The sequence below is a fragment of the Antedon mediterranea genome, chromosome 9 (assembly GCF_964355755.1).
Source record: "Antedon mediterranea chromosome 9, ecAntMedi1.1, whole genome shotgun sequence".
NCBI classification, from domain to species: domain Eukaryota; kingdom Metazoa; phylum Echinodermata; class Crinoidea; order Comatulida; family Antedonidae; genus Antedon; species Antedon mediterranea.
Genome location: NC_092678.1, coordinates 8,569,014 through 8,589,025, shown reverse-complemented (window position 1 = coordinate 8,589,025; position 20,012 = coordinate 8,569,014). Strand labels below are relative to the sequence as shown.

General features: G+C 37.5%; 1 protein-coding gene across 2 annotated transcripts in view; it reads left to right on the top strand.

Annotated features, from left to right (window-relative positions):
* Positions 1-5,452: 5,452 nt before the first annotated feature.
* Positions 5,453-20,012, top strand: part of LOC140059520 (heat shock 70 kDa protein 14-like) — a 51,652-nt gene continuing 37,092 nt past the window's right edge. The window contains exons 1-2 of one of the 2 annotated variants that reach the window (XM_072105454.1): positions 5,456-5,566; positions 12,517-18,316. In XM_072105454.1, the coding sequence (XP_071961555.1) occupies positions 12,518-16,444 (3,927 nt within the window). In that variant the 5' untranslated portion in view covers positions 5,456-5,566; position 12,517 and the 3' untranslated portion in view covers positions 16,445-18,316. Of the gene's footprint in view, positions 5,567-12,516; positions 18,317-20,012 lie in introns of those variants that run through there. The other variant, XM_072105456.1, reaches the window with a different exon arrangement.

Genomic DNA, 20,012 nt, shown 5'->3' with positions numbered 1-20,012 from the left:
AAAGATGTCAAAGTTCGTTGTCATGCTATTCTTTATTTCTGGTAGGCAGATTATCCTAGTTTTTGATTGGTTGGTTGTAAATTAAAAACAGTGGAAATGTTTCAATAAGCAGTAGCACAACGTCAAGTAGCTCGGATATCCTGAAATATTAAACAGGTTAAGAGTATAACTGTAGGCCTACTGTTATATAAGATAAGAAGTTTGTTGTCATGCTATTCTTTATTTCTGGTAGGCAGATTATCCTCGTTTGTGATTGGTTAGTTGTTAATGTAAATCCAATAAGCAGTATCATAACGTCAAGTAGCTCGGATACCCTGACATTTTAAACAGATGAAGAGCATAGAATAGAATATGATATTAGACCTAAATTTAGCATATCTAAACAAGAATTTCTTTTTCTTACAAAAACGTCCCTAGAATTTTTTACGTAAGTTTTAACATATCAGTCCTCAGAGACAACGTAATTTCACGGTACTTTCTTCTGCAGTGTGTTGATTCGCGTCAACCAATCAAAAACCGTGAGCCCTCTCTTTTCCCTTATTGTCTTATTGTCGTTTTAATTTCAAATATATATATTCTTTTTAAATAAAATTTAATTTAAAAAAAGAGAGATGATTAATTTAATTGCCTGAAAAACGTTTTCCATTTGAATTGTTATAGAGGGCGGGATGCGATTTTTTTTTTTCGTACATAAGTTGGGGACCCCCTCATGAAACGTCACAAAATAAACATGAATAATTCATCAGTTAAATGTTCTTGTTCCGTGTGCACCCAAGCGTATAGCAACAAGAAGTGATTACACAAGTGCGGTACGATTCTAGGCCTATCTCCGCGCTGTTGTTGCGGCGTGCGATTTCATAGAAGAATAGCGGCGTTTTGTGTGGATTGTCGAAATAATCAGCCTTTAGTTTATGATAGTGTTTTTAATATAATTTATTACTAAAGAATTACGTGTTAAAATTATAGTTTCTATTAATACTATTAGGCCTAGGCCTATTTATTAGTCTCTAAACATATGTCTATTCTAGTAGAGCTGTGTGTGTGTGGGTGTGTGTGTGTGTGTTATAGGTATGACACAATCCGAGTAATAAGTCAGCAAAATTAAACAATAAACATTACACAAAAATACAGTTTTTATTCTCGTGGGTCTAATCTTCCCATCTCATGTGTTCATATACGCGCATTTTTAAAGTTCCTTTGAGTAAATGCATTGTTTGATAAGTCTAAGCTTTCTTTGGGCTATGTCCAATGAATTACTACTTAGTTTAATGTCTTGCCTAGCTGTCGATTAGCCTCGACTCGACACATTTTGTGTGAAGAAGAGTGCGCGAAGGCAATCGCGTGAATTGACTTAGAATCCTTGGCCTACTGTAGAAAGTATCGTATCGCAGTTGTGTAATCGCTTCTTGTTGCTATACGCTTGGGTGCACACGGAACAACACATTTAACTGATGAATTATTCATGTTTATTTTGTGACGTTTCATGAGGGGGTCCCCAACTTATGTACGAAAAAAAAAATCGCGGGCGGGATACTAAATGTTTTTGTATAACTTGTTAAACTTTGTATAACCTTTCAATGATGTCAAATAAAAGTTTATTTAATGATGATGAGGAGTCAATAATTTTGTTGCTGGCAACTTTGTTCTGAGTCGAAAACATTATCTATTTTTACAACTTGTAGCACCTTAATAACCTTTCAATGATGTCAAATAAATGTTTATTAAATGAAGTTTAAAACGGTTTCAGTTTTTGTATTTACTTTATTCCTGGTAGGCAGATTTATTCTAGTATATAATTTGTTTTTTAAATCACAATATTTGTAGACCACGGAAACCCACACACAAGATTTTTAAACCAGATGGTGTAAATATTCGATATTGTTGCTGAAATTAGTTTTGTAACATTGAATGAAAAGCATACATTTTATTCATGTGAAAATGTCGTATACTATCGTTCCCATCCTGTAAATCCTATACACATCCACATACATACAAGAGATCAACACGAAAGCAGGAAAGGAACTCTCTATACTGATGGCAGGTTATAATGTCAAAAATGTATTTTAACAACTTATAAGCAAATTTAACAAATTTAACCATTATTATATCATTATTGAAATATTGCGGAAGATAATCAAGTTCATCAATATTTCAAGTTAATTGCTTGAATCTCATTTTCATACGATTAAATTGAGCACAACAACATATTCATGTGAAAATGTCGTATACTATCGTTCCCATCCTGTACATCCTATACACATCCACATACATACAAGAGATCAACACGAAAGCAGGAAAGGAACTCTCTATACTGATGGCAGATTATAATGTCAAAAATGTATTTTAACAAATTTAACCATTATTATATCATTATTGAAATATTGCGGAAGATAATCAAGTTCATCAATATTTCAAGTTAATTGCTTGAATCTCATTTTCATACGATTAAATTGAGCACAACCCTGTTAATTAACGGTATTAATAATTGAAGTAAATGTAATTTTCATGAGGATAGGTTGAGACTGATGGGCAGTGAGGTGTCAAAATGATCAGAATTGTACTGAGAATATTTTTTTCTCCGAGAAGGTGGGTTATGGAATACGGAATTGAAGGTCTATCCTACTGGAATGTTTTAAGCTACGTTTAAAAAACCGTCACATAGAGGGTGTGAGTTTGGAGTAATGGGATTTCAACATCCGGAATTTGTCTACTGGTTTGTGATGGAAAGAGGTACCTTCTTTGGGACGGGTATTTCATCTAGTATGGTACAGTGCATATATAATGCTATTGGCCAGCTGGGTAACAGCAATAGATCGCAACACATGCCTGCTTTCGGTGACAACTTCGTCTGGCTCAACATTTACATATCATGTAACAAGTTCCAAACTGACAACTGGGATAGAGGCTTTCAAATGACCCGATTCATTTAAGATACATACTCACCTCTGCCTGATACAATAATATCCAGAAATGATCTACTCTTGCACGCGTACTATCCGCAGAAAATATTGGGAAAAAATATGTAAATATTCCGCAAGGGGTCGATTACGTAACTCTTTAGAAGCTAATTCCTGCGAAAAGTCAGAACTGTATTTGGCCCACATGTTAAGTTCCCGAGTCTAGATGGAGGTAGCTTTTAACTCCGTCAATTGGTATTTATCCTCCCGTCAACAAGTAGTAGATATACACGTCTAGAAGTCTTTCTAGGCCAAAATCGGTCTGTAAAGTCAGACATTTAGATGGATTGAGTTTTATTTTATTATCAATGGCCAAGGTGAGATTACTATTGTCACCAAGTTTAAGAAACTCGCCCAAAGATATGTCGTCAACATACTTGCAGACATGAACCCCTGCATCTTTTTTTTTTCTTACCTGGGAGCATTACCTTAGCCATTTATTATACATAGGCAATTTTCTCGAATACATCAATATAAAATAAACTTATGTGTGCGTTAAATAATGCTTTCACTAACTTAGGTTAGAATAAATATTTTATTTTTTTACTTGACATTTATAAAATAAATTTCAACAGAAGGGAATTTGAGATTAAAAGATGGAAGTAATTGTTTTCTTAAATTAATATATAAAGGACATTGTAATAAAAATAAACTTCATTTTCAACTAAATTGTTGTTATGTTACAAACATTACAAATTCTTTCTTCTTTTTTCTACAGTCATGTTAGTTGCTACAGCTCACTATGTCGATTTTTAACGATTTTTATTTCTCTCTATTTTGATTTGTAAATCATAACACTGAAAGAAATCAACTTTTGTCGGTTTAAAAAATACATAACAATATCTAAGTAAACATAAGTAAACATGTTATTGATAAAGAAAATCGTCCCATTTCGGCAAGGGTTGAGATGTTGGGCACATGTTTACCAATCTACAAAAATGAATATGAACTTGCTCTATATTCGAGGTGTCTTTAAACCGCCAGATATTCGATTCATATTTAATCGAATATTCGATTCCATTCATTGGCAGGTAAGTAATGGGATTTTTGATTTACAAAATGGACTTGATTGAGTAAAGTGCTTTTTTTGCTTGTATCTACACAATCCGACAGTGAACTATTAATAGAGCATACAAAATAACAGGGCAAGGGTAGTGCCCTATATGTGTAGAACTCCCCAGGCAAGGATAACCCAATCAGAAAAAAAACTCTTTGTATTTGACTCTCTGTTTGCACAAGGATAATGTAGATTAGATGTAGGCCTAGATTATATCCATGGCTTATGACAATGTCAGAGCACAGACTACTCTACGACAGGATCGTCTAAAAATAAGTTTACTTTACGACTTGTTTAACTTTCGTAACCTTTCAAAGATGTCAAATAAATGTTTATGTACTGATGTTGAATGAAGACTGCTATATAATTGTTTCAGTTTTAATCGTATCATTCTTTATTTATAACTTTCATAACTTTTCAAAGATGTCAAATAAATGTTTATGTAATGATTTTGAAGACTGCTATATATATATATGTTTCAGTTCTAATCGCATCATTCTTTATTTAATTACTGGTACTAGGCAGATTGTCCTGGAATATGATTGGTAGGTTGATTTTGGTTTCCCAATAATGTGTAGACGTGACTGGGGAAAACAGAAAGTTCTGTTTTTTAAGAGTAATTGATATATTACCTTCCTTATCCAAGATCCAATAATCAACAGTAAAACGCCTAGATGAGGCTACCTAGACTAGAAAGGCAGCAGCAATACCATTACGAAACTTCGCCATGGCAATTGAAACTGATCTAGGCTAATTCTGTTTTTACCAACGATTCCGCGTCTTGTAGAGTTTTCCCCATTAATTATTTAAAATAATACAAAGGATCTAAAGCTAATTAAATGATTTGTTTGGCCTAAATTAGTATGTACATTTCTCCAACATATTCGTCGCGAAACAAGAGTTAATGTTTGTTATTTTATGAGTGGCGCTGTTGGATTTTACGTTTAAAATCACAGTAATGGTTGTAAAAATGTTTTTTCGTACGCGAAAAATTGAGAAAAATATTACTATTCGTATTGCACGTCATGTCACCAAAATGTTTTATATAGAACATTTCCATAGTAAACGAAACTAGAGAATGAGTGGAATTAGGGGCGGTCGTGTAAATTTGGGTTTGATAAGGATATTTTCATGTATTATGCGGTGTCTCTTTGAATAACCGAATTAAATTTAGTGTTTCGTATTTTTCTTTTATTGCTGCGCATGCGTCGCCTAAAGCGATATCCGAGAACATTGGGTCCAAGTATATTAAAAATCTACGCAATATCGCTGTGTCATAGTCGGTAGACTTTGTTTGCCAATATTTAACAGCTTATAACGTCACTTTTTTCAGTATTATTAAGTGTTATGGTACTTGAATGTAATTGGTTGAATGCTCTGAGAACACTTGCTCATGAAGCTATAAATGCACTTGCAAAAAAAAAAATATCAGAATTTAGCAAGTTTAGCCATTCAAGAATAGCAGCATACAGAGAAAATCCATTCAACGAAGTTCTAACATCAAAACTGAATCTGATTTAACATTTAGTCAAGTTACTTCTTAAAATAAAAAGTAAGTATTATCTTTATATTGATTAGATTGCGTTTTATTTGTTTATTCATTGCTGTACAATGCCTATTTATTTATAATGACCAATGATTTTTCAATTTATCATTGAATTAAGAAATATATATATATATATAATATTAGATCAATTAACCTTTTTAACAATTTTGCATTCAAGACACTTTCTTAATAGTATCTAAACTCCTCTACTATGTGAATTACCTATACTATGGATCGCTTCACCTTCCCAAACACTCTTTTGTTAGATGGATTTCCTGAAGTAGACATATCCGCTTTTTGATCTTTGACCCATTGGAACAGTTTATGTTGTTTATTTATATTTCTAGCTCATATAACATTTAGTGTTATACAGTGCAAATTCATATAATTAAAGTTACGAACTTCACCAGGAAATTACAATGGGGTAAATATATTATAATGTATACTCTTAAGAATAATATATTTTTGGGGGTTTTTTCCTGCCATACCTTCGTTTTCGGACTGTTCCTTCGAAGCGCTCACTGCTTTCTTGTTTGTGTAACAATTTTACTTTTTTTGTAGTCAGTTACCTTCTTCTGTTCATGCTCCTCTCTTTCCTCAACAACCATTCCTCTTTTTCCTCAACAACCATTCCTCTCTTTCCCCAACAACCATTCCTCTCTTTCCTCAACAACCATTCCTCTCTTTCCTCAACAACCATTCCTCTCTTTCCTCAACAACCATTCCTCTCTTTCCTCAACAACCATTCCTCTCTTTCCTCAACAACCATTCCTCTCTTTCTTCAACAACCATTCTTCTCTTTCCTCAACTTTCTGCTTATTGTGGTTTATATGTTCTTCTGTCATGAACTCACTTGTGACTTTCTGCGCATTTTTCTGATTCACAATTTTATCTTCATCTTCTCACACTTTAGCAAATATGCTTAGCCCTAGCCAAGGCCTATGTAGAAAATAAGTTAAGCTTTCATGTAATATGAAATTCATTTGACAGATGACACAAATTTAAGTACTGTAACATTAATTTCTTTACTTCATATAATAAGATGACATAATCAGTCTGTGCGTTAATATTTCAACGTGTGGATGACCTAACTCGTGGAAAGTGACGAGTTCAAATCTAGTTTTAATAAGATTTATTTTTATTTTTTGTTTATAAATGGTTATCTTGTTGTTAAGCGCTTAATATTCTTTACTAAATGTATGGCAAGCCAAGTCCCCCAAAAGTCCTAAATCCATACCATTCACGATGCATTAATAATCAATCCAAATCCGTCATTTAAAAAACTAAATCACCATCTAGCCAAAGCATTTGTTATTATTATTAAAATCAATTCATTGTCAAATAAACCATTCATTGTCAAGCCATGCATTGCCATGCCAAACCATTCATCGCGAAGTCAAATCGATCTTCGTGAAGAAGTCAAATGATTCATCGCCAGACCAGACGAGACATTGGGAAACCAAACCAATCATCATGAGGTTAGCTAACAAATATCTTATTTTCGCGTTGAATTTTTAAATAAATGGTTTAGGATTGATTATAAATGCATTGATGGTGAACGGTATGGATTGAGGACTTTTGGCGGACTTGGTTCGCCATATAAATGTTCATATATGAACAGATTAGTTTTTCCTTGCTTAAAAGCACTAATGCTAATGTTTAGGCCTACATACGTACGATTTTGCCTAATGAATATTCATATGCTTTATTATTATTCATTATACTCTTGTATAGCGCTTACCACTAAAATCTTACTAATAATAGATCCATGATATTTCGTTCATTTTTATATTTCAATCAAGAAAACGTTAGAATGCTGCAAAAATGAATTGTTTCGCATTTATAAATGTAAAGTAAATATCATAGTAAATATTCTTTTGTTCAAAATATTTTAGTTTATTTAGAAATATAAACATGACATTAGGGTTGGTGAGTAGCCTGCCAAAATACGCAAGAATTTTGCCAAAATACGCAAATTGAGGGCGCTATGCTTTGCCAAAATACGCAAATCATGCCAAATTACAAAAATTGAGGGCGTAGGCCTATTACTTTGCCAAAATACACAAATCACGCCAACATACGCAAATTGTAGGCGTTTTGCGTTGCCTAAATACACAAATCATGCCAAAATACGCAAATCTGATTTGCCAAAATACACAAATCATGTCAAAATACGCAAATCTGCTTTGCCAAAATACGCAAATCATGCCAAAAAACGCAAATTGAGGGCGCTATGCCTTGCCAAAATACGCAAATCATGCCAAAATACGCAAATCTTCTTGGCCAAAATACACAAATCATGCCAAAATACGCAAATTCAGGGCGTTTTGCTTTGCCAAAATACACAAATCATGCTAAAATACGCAAATCTGCTTTGCCAAAATACGCAAATTGAGGGCGCTATGCTTTGCCAAAATACGCAAATCATGTCAAAATACGCAAATCATGCCAAAATACACAAATCATGCCAAAATACGCAATTTGAGGGCGCTATGCTTTGTCAAAATACACAAATCATGCCGAAAAGCACAAATCGGCTTTGCCAAAATACGCAAATCATGCCAAAACACGCAAATTGTTTTTTCCCTAATAAAAAATAGCTTTGTGTTTTTAGGCATGATTTGTGTATTTTGGCAAAGCAGATTTGTCTCTTTTGGCATGATTTGTGTGTTTTGGTAGGTTCTAGTACACCTACCCCTTAGACAGTTACCCCCCGGATGTTTACCACCCGGACAACTACCCCCTTAGGACAACTACCCCCCGGGCAACTACCCCCCGGGCAACTACCCCCCGGACAACTACCCCCTTAGGACAACTATCCCCTAAGAATAACAACCCCCCGGACAACTACCCCCCGGACAACCACCCCCTTAGGATAACTACCCCCTTAGGATAACTACCCCCGGGTAACTACCCCCGGTCAACTACCCCCGATCAACTACAGAACTACCCCCCCCCCCTCAACTACCCCCCCCTTCCCCCCCCCCCCCCCGGTCAACGGGTCTCTGGTTTCGAAACACCCGTTTTTAACTGATTATTCTGTTTAACAGCATGCTAGACCCTAGATGTGCGAGATTTAAAGTACCGTATTTATTGAAAAAACGGCCTGGGCTGTTTATTGTTTAGGTGGTTTTTAGGTGGACATTTATTGGAAGAAAGTTGTTTATTCAATGGAAGGGGGTATAATCTAATGGAAATAGACGCCGATTATTCCATAAGATGTTTTATGGGAGTGACATGGTCACCGTTTATTTGAGGGGAATTTATTTAAAGATCGCCGTTTATTCGGTGAGTGAACATTAAGGTCAAAAGTGATATTATTCTTCAAGTGTACAAAAATACATATATGACAAATTTCAGACAAAAATTAATTCTTTTAAGACCAGTGGTTATCGAAGCATTGTCCTGACGCAAAAATTATTATTATTATTATTAGCGAACCCAGTCTTTACAGTAAATACAGGGAGTCACTGTATAATACGTTCGACTATCCTATGATCATGTGTGACAATCTTCAGTTTATACCAGGCTATATTTATGTTCAATCTTTTACTTTTGTTTACAATAATGAATAGTAATTTGTCAAAGTAACGAATTAAAATATAGTTATTAATTCCTATTATACACTGTTGCAGAGTCAGGTTGTTGAATGGTCTGGGTGGTTGTCCGTCCGGGAAGTAGTTGCTCTAAAGGGATAGTTTTCTGGGTGGTAGTTGTCCAGGGGTTAGTTGTCCTACGGAGGTAGTTGTCCTAAAAGATTATTTGCCCTCGGGGTATTATCCAAGTCCAGGAGGTAGTTGTCCTACGGGGAGTATTGTGTCAGAGGTAGTTGTCCGCGGGGTAATTACCCGGGGGAAGGGGTAATTCTCCGGGGGGTAATTGTCAGGGGGTAATTGTTCCTAGGGGGTAATTGTCCGGGGGTAGTTGTCCAGGGGTTAGTTGTCCTACGGAGGTAGTTGTCCTAAAAGATTATTGGCCCTCGGAGTATTGTCCAGGAAGTAGTTGTCCTACGGGGAGTATTGTGTCAGAGGTAGTTGTCCGCGGGGTAATTACCCGGGGGAAGGGGTAATTCTCCGGGGGGTAATTGTCAGGGGGTAATTGTTCCTAGGGGGTAATTGTCCGGGGGTAGTTGTCCAGGGGTTAGTTGTCCTACGGAGGTAGTTGTCCTAAAAGATTATTTTCCCTCGGAGTATTGTCCAGGAAGTAGTTGTCCTACGGGGAGTATTGTGTCAGAGGTAGTTGTCCGCGGGGTAATTACCCGGGGGGGGGGGAGTAATTGTCCGGGGGTAATTGTTCCTAGGGGGTAATTCTCCGGGGGTAGTTGTCCAGGGGGTAGTTGTCCTAAGGGGGTTGTTGTCCTAAGGGGGTAGTTGGCCGGGGGGTATTTGTCCGGGGGGTAGTTGTCCTAAAGGGGTAGTTGTCCTAAGGGGGTAGTGGTCCAGGTGGTGGTTGTCCGGGGGGTAGTTTTCCGGGGGGTAAATGTCCAGAGGGTGAATATCCGGATACGGTTTTGGTTTTGGCAGAGCAATATATAGAGAGAGTACGACTTTGCGTTCACGGATTTTAGAAAGTCACGTGGTGTGCACGCCGGCCATGTTTGTGTCCAACTATGCCTATGTAGCGTATGGAGTCGAGTCATTTGCTTAACAAAATGCATAACATTCACAAGGCTTTAAATATTGAATTTAATATCAAAACAATCAATTTGTTTAAAGGTTTTTGTTAAGATAATAACGAAATCATAAAGTTACTGCGAACATGATTTTAAACAACAAAATGTAAAAACAATGCATTACTATACAGAATTGCTGTACAAACTAAACGCGTACGCGTAGAGCGTGCATGGAGCGCACAACCAGACAGTGGTGGCGCCAGCGGGGGGGCTACGGGGGCTCTAGCCCCCTCGTCGGGGAGCCTAGCCCCCCCGTCGGGGAACACGGGTACTTTTTGTCGGGGAATATAATATACAGTAAAAAACGTTCGCGTTCACTTCATGCTTCAGCGCCTAGAAAACCACGACGTTCCATTGACCGTGAGAGTACGTCAGAGGGCTATTATGCACTTTTATGCATTCATTTATTGCCAGCGATCTAACTTACTACTAAACATTAGCTAGGTACGCACTTGTCTGGCGGTATCCCTTTGTACGAATCGTTCAACGTTGGGTCGAGACGCGTGATATCAAGTTCCATACAGGGACCAAAATGTGTAATTTAGTTATTTTCCAGGCGAAGTTTACCGACGGTTACCGAAGGGAACACGGGTACTTTTTGTCGGGGAATATAATATACAGTAAAAAGCGTTCGCGTTCACTTCGTAGCTAGCTTCAGCGCCTAGAAAACCGCGACGTTTCATTGACCGTGAGAGTACGTCAGAGTGATATTATGCACTTTATATGCATTCATTATTGCCAGCGACCTAACTTACTACTAAACAATAGCTAGGTTCGCACTTGTCTGGCGGCATCCCTTTGTACGAATCGTTCAACGTTGGGTCGAGACGCGTAATATCATGTTCCATCCAGGGACCAAAATGTGTACTGTAGTTATTTTCCAGGCGAAGTTTACTGACGGTTACGTCGTGTACTGCGTCGACGTACGCTACACTACAGCAAAAACGAATTATGTTAATTGTTCGTATGTTCACCAATTTTTTAATTTACAAGTAACCTTCTGTACCGTGGGGCACCTAAAATAAATTTTTCATCCATTACTAAACAAAAAAACATGCCATTTTCTTATTATAGCTAAGTTATTACATTTTCAATGTCCTGTATGTCATGAATTTCTCACCACTCGGAAGTCCAGATAGTACGCACGCATACACTTGGGAGGAATAAACTTATTTCCCCGACTGAAAAAGCTCTACGCTTGCGTTTTTTAAGCCTCTAGGCCTGATGTTTCCAAAGTATAAAATGCAATTTTTTTAAGACCTGCAGCTCTAGTTTTAAACAGTTTCTTAGCTCAGCCCCAACAATAAAGCTGGTCATATTTCGAAGTACAAGAAGTGCATTTTCCGCGACCTAACATCTCTATTTTTCAAAAATTTCTTAGCTCAGTCACAACCATGATAGGGACTATTTTGTTTCATGTTTTGAAGTATATTAAGTCCAATTTCCGGGACCTCCAACTCTATTTTTCTAAATTTTCTTTGAACTTTTATTTTTTAAATTGAAAAATATGGATTGAAACAGTCATCGCGCATCGTTTTTTTGCACGCAGTATTTTATTTATGCATTATAAAAAATGGAAAAAATGGCTACCCTAAATCTGATTAAAATGACCTCAAATGACGCTAGAACGCGTTGCTTCCGGGGGCTTCGCCCCCTGGACCCCCACCGGGGGCCCTTGGCGGCCCCCTGGCCCCCAGCCTAGTGATGCTCGCTTCGCTCGCATAGCCCCCTCGTCGGGGAATGTAGCCCCCGCGTCGGGAAGATCCTGGCGCCACCCCTGCAACCAGAGTCGTTCCGAAATTGCTATTTTTGTTGTTTTAAATCATGTTCGCAGTAAAACTTTATAATTTTTTTATTATTTTAACAAAAACCTTTAATCAAATTGATTGTTTTGATATTAAATTCGATAATTAAAGCCTTTTGAACGTTATACATTTTCAAAACAAAAGACTCAACTCCATACGCTACATAGGAATAGTTGGACCCAAACACGGCTTCTAATCCATTCAATGCCGTAACTCTCTATATATATGGCTCTGGGTTTTGGTAAAGCATAGCGCCCTCAATTTGCGTATTTTTGCATGATTTGTGTATTTTGTCAAAGCAACACGCACTCAATTTGCGTATTTTGGCATGATTTGCTTATTTTGGCTGTATTTTGGCAAAGCATAGCGCCCTCAATTTGCGTATTTTTGCAATTTTTTGCGTATTTTGGCATGAGGCTCACCAACCCCACTCAAATATGATTAAACAGCAATCACGTATTTTTTACCTCAATTTTTAGGATGGGCAGCACAGACAGCATTCCGATTGTAAGCCAAATCAAGTCTCTTATTCAAGTTATTTCTGGGGATAAAGAAGGTGCAAAGAGAACTCAGGAACATTTTCTCCACACTTTTCCTGTTTTGTCCCAGATCACTTCAGCCGTTCAAGCCATTGAAGGAGACTCAGAGGGTGCTAAAGAGACACAGGAGGAGTTTGCTGAAAGTTTAGGGCATTTTGCTGATGGCATTCCCGTTCTTGGTCATATAAAAGGAGCGATCGAATATGCTACTGGAAACAAAGCGGCAGGTGATGCCTCTATGAAGGCTGCCAGTAGAACTTTGGGTGTTATTGCAGGAGGAGCTGCCGGTTTTTTTGCTGGAGGGCCGGCTGGGGCATTCTTGGGAGGTATTGCAGCTGGAGCTGCAATGGATGGCATCATCACGGGAGTTGATTCAGCAGTTCATCACAAATACACCCCTTATGGTGAAGTATCAGTTGTGACAAATATGGTCAATGGTCACTATGATCCTGGAGAAGAGTTCGACTTTGTGGCTGGTATTGGTTTTGATGGACTAGCAGGTCTTGGAGAGGCAGGTGAAGGTAGCTTGACGCAACTTACATCTGAGCATTTTACTGGAAAGCCAATCTACCGTGTCATGAATGACGAAGCAGGTAATAAGGCCATAGCGGATCAGGCAATTCCTCTACCCCACAAAGGAAGCGAGGTTTGGATTGCTGAAAGCACTGAGCATTCACGTGGTTTTATAAGTGGCGACGCTGGAAATCGCAGCAGTGTCGTTGAAATAAACATTGATAAAGAATGGTATACGAAGATGCGAGAAGACAACCTTGTTCATCAGACTGAAGCCAATTTGCTAGAAAACAAAGGCAAAAATGTGTGGAATGATGAAGCAGGAGGAGCTGGAGCTGGTGCTACAGGCAATAAGCCCGGTCACGGTGCTGTCAACATCGGTGTAAAGCATGTACAACATAATAAATTATGGGGAGGTGGTAAAAATGGTGGAGGTTTTAGTGCTTTTACCAAGAAACTGCAAACATTCAGAGAAGCACTTGAAAAGGATTTGTCTGTAGGTGATCACCAAGTATCACCTGAATTTAAACAAGCGCTATTCCCCATTTTTGGCTCAAAAGAGACAATTTTGATTGTTGACGCAGGCACAAAACTGGCTAAAGGTTTAAGAGATGATTTCCCCTATTTGCAGTCGGCCACTGATGCTGCGAACAAAATTGAAATCCAGCTAGATCCATTTCATGAAATGGCTGAGAGATTAAAGCCTACAAAGAACCAAGTATCTGTTAAAGAAACAGATATTATTCATGTCAAGGCATTACTGGAAACAATTGACAAAACTGTAAATGATGTACGTGGAAATGACAACCTTGCTGCTTTAAACAGTCATGTGAAATCTATGCGTCTCATCAATCCTATGAGTTGGAGATACAAATATGGTGATATGTTCAAGAATTGGACTGCAAAACACCCAGAAATATATGGTTCCGCCGTTATCAGTAGTTGGGGATTGGATAACCCTCAAACTGAAGTAAGAAAAAAAACAAAATACATAGAAGAATCTTTACAATCAGATTACACTCTTGCGAACACAACGCAGGGATACGAAGCCCCAGCAAATATTGTAATCAATGGACGTACAAATGCCAAGGGACCATTAATGGACAAAGCAATAACTGTAGGTGGACTTCCCGTGACAAGAATTCAAGTTGAATGTATTGTAAAGATACAAGAAGCTAGTAATGTTCAAAACAAGAAGGCAGATTTAGATGGTCGATTGTATCTGCGTCTTCGCAAACATGATTGTCAGATTAATGAATTTCACGATATTGACATCTGTGGTAGCATTAATTCAACTACTGAGAGACAAATTTCCTTTGATAACAGCAGTGTTGGTCTTGAATATATTGGTCTTGGGGGAAGTATTGAGTTGTGGTGTATTGTTGGGACAGGCAAAGAGCTCACTTGTAAAAACCTATCATGCCGTATAACATATGGTGCTCCACAGTTCCGTTTCGAAAAAAGTGGTGACTCTTCCCAAATTATCTTCAGTCCTACTCGGAATGTGTCCTTGGACGACAATAGTGGACAAAAAATTACTCTCTACACAGAGCGAATTCCTCTTGGTGTAGCAACGATTAAAGGTATACATGTAAGTTTTGAAGCAAAAGATCAAGATTGGGGAGAAAAAAATGGCGAGGTATATCTTCGTATTTGGCATAATGAGACAATGGAGGCGGATTTTACCGATTACTCTTTGACAAGTGGTGTAATGGTCCATAAGGGATGGAAAACTTTTAATTGGGACCTACAACAAAATCAAAGCATTCCTATAGGTGCTGTTGCCCAATTGATGTGTAGGGTAGGCTGGGGTGGTGGACACACTCTTCATGTCAGAAATTTGATGTTAAACATTGCCATGGGGAGACCACAAATGGAAACTTTGACTACAATTGACTTCGAACGAATAGAACTAGTGGAAAAGTTTGCCGATTCGGACTGGGACTATATTGACCTGTACGATGACGTTGTCTTAATATCTCATGATTTAAAGAGTGTTCAAGTTAAATTCGACGCAAAGGACCAAGGATGGGGCAATCAAAAAGGTCGTTTAGCAATGTTTGTAATCAAGCCGTCAGGAGAAAGGAAAACCATTCTGTTCCATGATGCATATTGTTTCATAGACCATGAGTGGACATCTTACGAATACAACTCGGGAAAAGAATTACCATTTACTATTGAGACAGGTGATAAAGTCAAGTTTATGTGTGGTGTGGGAAATCGTAAATATCACCACAAGCTATACGTGAAGAACTTTTATGCTGTTCTTACATTTCATGAGACTACAAGAGTATTTGCTCCATCTCAAAGTGTTAACAATACAAACAACTCGGAATCGCTTGTTCCACTTTACGTACAGAGATTTCCTTGTGGTGTTAGTGCTGTAACAAAGGTTAAAGTTCAGTTTGAGGCAAAGGATCAAGGTCACGGGAACCTAAAAGGAAAGATTTACATACGTGTGTTCGAAAACGGTTGCAAACAAGTTATTTCTGATGTTCTTATTACAAAGGTTACCCATTCATGGTCAAACTATACCTATGAATCGGATTCTATTGGTGAAAAAATTCCTCCTGGAAGTGTCATTCAATTCATGACTGTTGTTGGTGGAGGTGGGTCACATTCAATGCACGTTAGAAATTTTGTTGCCAATATCACTTTCATTGATTCTCCAAGGAATGAAACGGTAACTGCTTTCAATGAAGAAATCCGTTGCTTAGCAAAATTGAAGCAATTAAATGCAACTGGAGCAACGTCTAACGTTGTTGTGAATGTCCTCAAGCCAAATGGTTCCATTCGCACAACGTTTCCTCTTGAATCGACTATCCATAAAAGTGCATTGATTTCGCGAGTTGCTATTGGGGACAAGCTTAGGTTTGTATCTAAAACTTCTGGAAGTCATGGATCCTTTCAAGTAACAGCTTCATTCCTCCCACTCGAAACTCCTAACCACAGCAGTGTCGTGATCCATTTTGCCCCTAAGCTTGATTTTTATGGATTTGTACATGGTTATGCACCTGAAAATATCCTTACTGGTGATGACCATCGTTTGGAACTAAAGCAGAAGTTGCGAGCTGTGACCGTTGGTTGCACTTGGACAGACGACAATCCTGATTCTCCTTCCACTGGAAAATTGTTTCTTGTACTCAGGGCAAAGGAAGGTACAGAGAAGGGTCGCTATGACGTGTTTGGAACGGTTAAGCACGATTGGAATCACGTGATGCGTGTCTTTGCTTCTGGTGATGACATTGTGAGAAATGCTCAACCTGGAGATCATATTCTCTTGTTACGTGAAGTAGGTCAGAATGGGGTACTTCGCATCGACGATCTTGACATGGTATTGATATTATCTACTTAACTTTTAACCCAGACCCGAGTTCCCCATATATTGCAGTCTTGATGTCATTTTTTATCTCAACTCAATTTATTTTACGGGAGGAATAATCTTCTGAGTACAATCATGTTCCTTTCATTTCATTTTCAAGAAGATCAATTATATTTCAATAACAGCAAAATAACATATGATATAATTAGGACATGTTAAAAAGACCATTATTGAGGATACTGTCATATCAGAAGAAAACAAAGATAACAAGAACAACAAACAGCTATAAAGTAACAAAAACATTTCAGACAAAATTTCCCACAACTTATTTAAAAATAAATCATCATAAAACCCTGTGATATAGGCAATTTATTTCGCAAAGGCCTCCAAAAGTAAAATCAAATATGTATCGATATGTCAAGTGCATTGGTTAGATATTTTATCTGCAATACTTGCCTTAATCTGAAGATCAATGGAGCAACATTGAAGTACCGCAGGGGACAACATGGTTCCCGTTCTCTTTGCTTTAACCCTCGAAAATGATGCGCTACACGGAATCCGGGGTCCTGATACTGACTACACCATACCACTTGAGGTATCCTATGCCGATCATTTTACTCACGAGTAAAGCGGACGTACAAGAGATAGCAAACCACCTTAAAATGGTCAACCTTTTTCGTAAACTAGGATAAAAACGAACATTAACCAAAAGAAATTATTCATTCACAGAAGAAATTCGGCGAAAAACGAAAAAAAAATAGGATTATTACTTGGCGATTCGGAAGATATATCTAGACGGAAACAAATAGCAATAAGCGCATTTAACAAATTCCCAAACTAAAAACAAAAAATCAATCTTTACAACGCAATGGTAAAACCTAATCTTATCTACAACAGTCATCTCTTAAAATACGACGACAACTTTGCATTAAATTGGATAATAATTATGAGTATGTAACAAATATGTTATTTGTTTTAATTATGGCTATTATAATATGATATGGGTTAAGGTTATATGGTGAAAATTAAACATAGTATCACTAGGCTAAAGTATAAAGATATACTATATTATATTAAAATACAATATAAAATGATAAATAGTTATTATGATAAATAATTATGTTAGACCTACATTTCCTTATTGTAGACAAGAAGAAACGTTCTCCTCAAGCCACAAGTAAATTTATATATTACCAATAACAATATGCTTCTCTCAAAGTACGACAACTTTGCATTCTGTATTTTATGATACAGTAACATGTAAACTAATGTTCACAATTGTTGCAATGATAACTAATTGTGATAACGATAATCATGAAGAAAATTAAAATGATAATTATTAATTCCTTACAATAAATTTGGCAATTAAAGGCTTGCTAATTAACTGAAAATATTTAATAAAAAAACAATAATATGATACAGTATTTTAAATGAAAGTGAAATATCATAATGGCAGATAGTCATTATAGCAAATAATTATGTTAGTGATAGGCCTAATTATAAAGAATACTTTGGTAATTAACACAATAGAATTATGAATATGTAACGAATATGTTATTGGATTTAATTGTGGCAAGTATGACATGATACAGAATTATGGTGAAATAAATAAAACGTATTATCCATACAGTATAGAGATATAGAATCGAAAATGATATATTATAAAATGGTAATAGTTATTATGGTAGGCATAAATAATTATGTTTTGGGACAATTACATTAATACATATAATAAGAATAAGATAATAGTGAATAATTATGAATATTTAGCAAAAATAATATTTGTGTTTATGACAATTATGATATGATACAGTATAATGGTGAAATAAACAAACATGTATTATCTGTTATAACTACGTAATGTAATGTAACCATATTTACGGAAATAAACTAGATAGCATGTTATGTCTTCTGTGTCAATATTAAAAAGTCATTTCTCAAAAGCGTACCTGTAAAATGTTGCTAATGATGCCTGCATCGTTAAGCGTGGTTCCCACTAGCAAGTGCTGTATTGCATAATCACAAGTGGGAACCGACGACTGCGCAACAGTGCTGAAAACATCGCAGGTTGTTTGATTTCACGCAGGCGGGGGCAAACACAATTATTGGAAGGGCATTTTCTTACGTTGCATATTTTGCGTATCTAGTGGGAACCAAGCTTAAAGCATGGTTCCCACTAGAACGCAACGCAGCGACTTATTGACGCAAAGTGCTGTATTGCGTAATCACAAGTGGGATCCGACGACGCAACAATGCTGCAAACATAACAGGTTTGATTTCACGCAGGCGGGGGCAAACACAATTATTGGAAGGGCATTTGCTTATTAAGCTTGGTTCCCACTAGAACGTAACGCAAGGACGTAAACGCAACGCAAGCGTTTTAACCAATGACAAGCGAAGTTATAGACAGTTAGCAATCACAAGCGAATAAGCCATCGCTTGTGATTGGTCAATTTACTTGCGTTGCGTTACGTCCTTGTGTTGCGTCGCGAGTGGGAACCACGCTTCATTGCGTAGCTTGCGTTACGTTGCGTCGATAGTGGGAACCAAGCTTTACTGGCATAAACGATTTACTTCGTAATATGTATTCTTTTGTTGCACTAAAGCGTGGTTTCCACTAGAACTCAACGCAGCGACGTATCGACGCAAAATGCCGTTCAAGTGGGAACTAACGACGCAACAATGCTGCAAACATCGCAGGTTCGATTTCACGCAGGCGGGGGCAAACACAATGAGTGGAAGGGCATTTTCTTACGTTGCGTAGGTTGCGTCGCTAGTGGGAACCAAGCTTTAGTAGCAATCTTAGTACCCGTTTACAAATATAAGGTTTTCCGTCTTATTGATCTCGTCTTATCCATCGAAAAGTGAATCACAAGGTGAATAACAATCTGATAGCAAGCAATGGTACAATGTCTCTTGCCGCCAGCTTGCGGATGGACCCAATATAGTAGATGGAATGGTTTAACCGTGAAATAATTACGTACAAAGGTGTTTATACACTTTTGACTTCTACTTGGTGTAAAGGGCTACAGAAAAGAAATCCCGAGAAAATGAACTTGTGAAGAGGTCATTTGAGGTCAACGACTAAAGAGAACAATTACATTTTGTACAATAACAAGGTGTTATTTTAAGATCACCTAAATAATAAAACATAATTAAAACAACTATATTCTATTCTTTAGGGGGTACAGCAAAAGAAGCAGTAATGACGTCATAAGACGGGATGTGACGTCACATACACATCAATAAACTCGCTACCAAATACGGCTATACGGTACCATCTTCGAGATGTCATATGGCTGCATCCAGTTTGAAATTTAAAAATTCGGCCAATAGTGCTGCGATGTTTGCAGCACTGTCCAGGGGTGTCGGGTCATTCAACAAAATTCGCTTTGACGCAAAAACTCGGTATCTACGGTCCAGGACTCGTGGGCAACCCTCTTAAAATAGTTCTGCGACCGCCCCTGGATATATGTACATATTCCCACGGTGTCTGTCTGGGGGCGTGGAACTGATCTTGTCGCAGCCACAGATAAACCATTTGTGCTCAGTTATTGTTAGATTGCCCGGTGTACTAGCTCACACAGCCACGGTCATACAA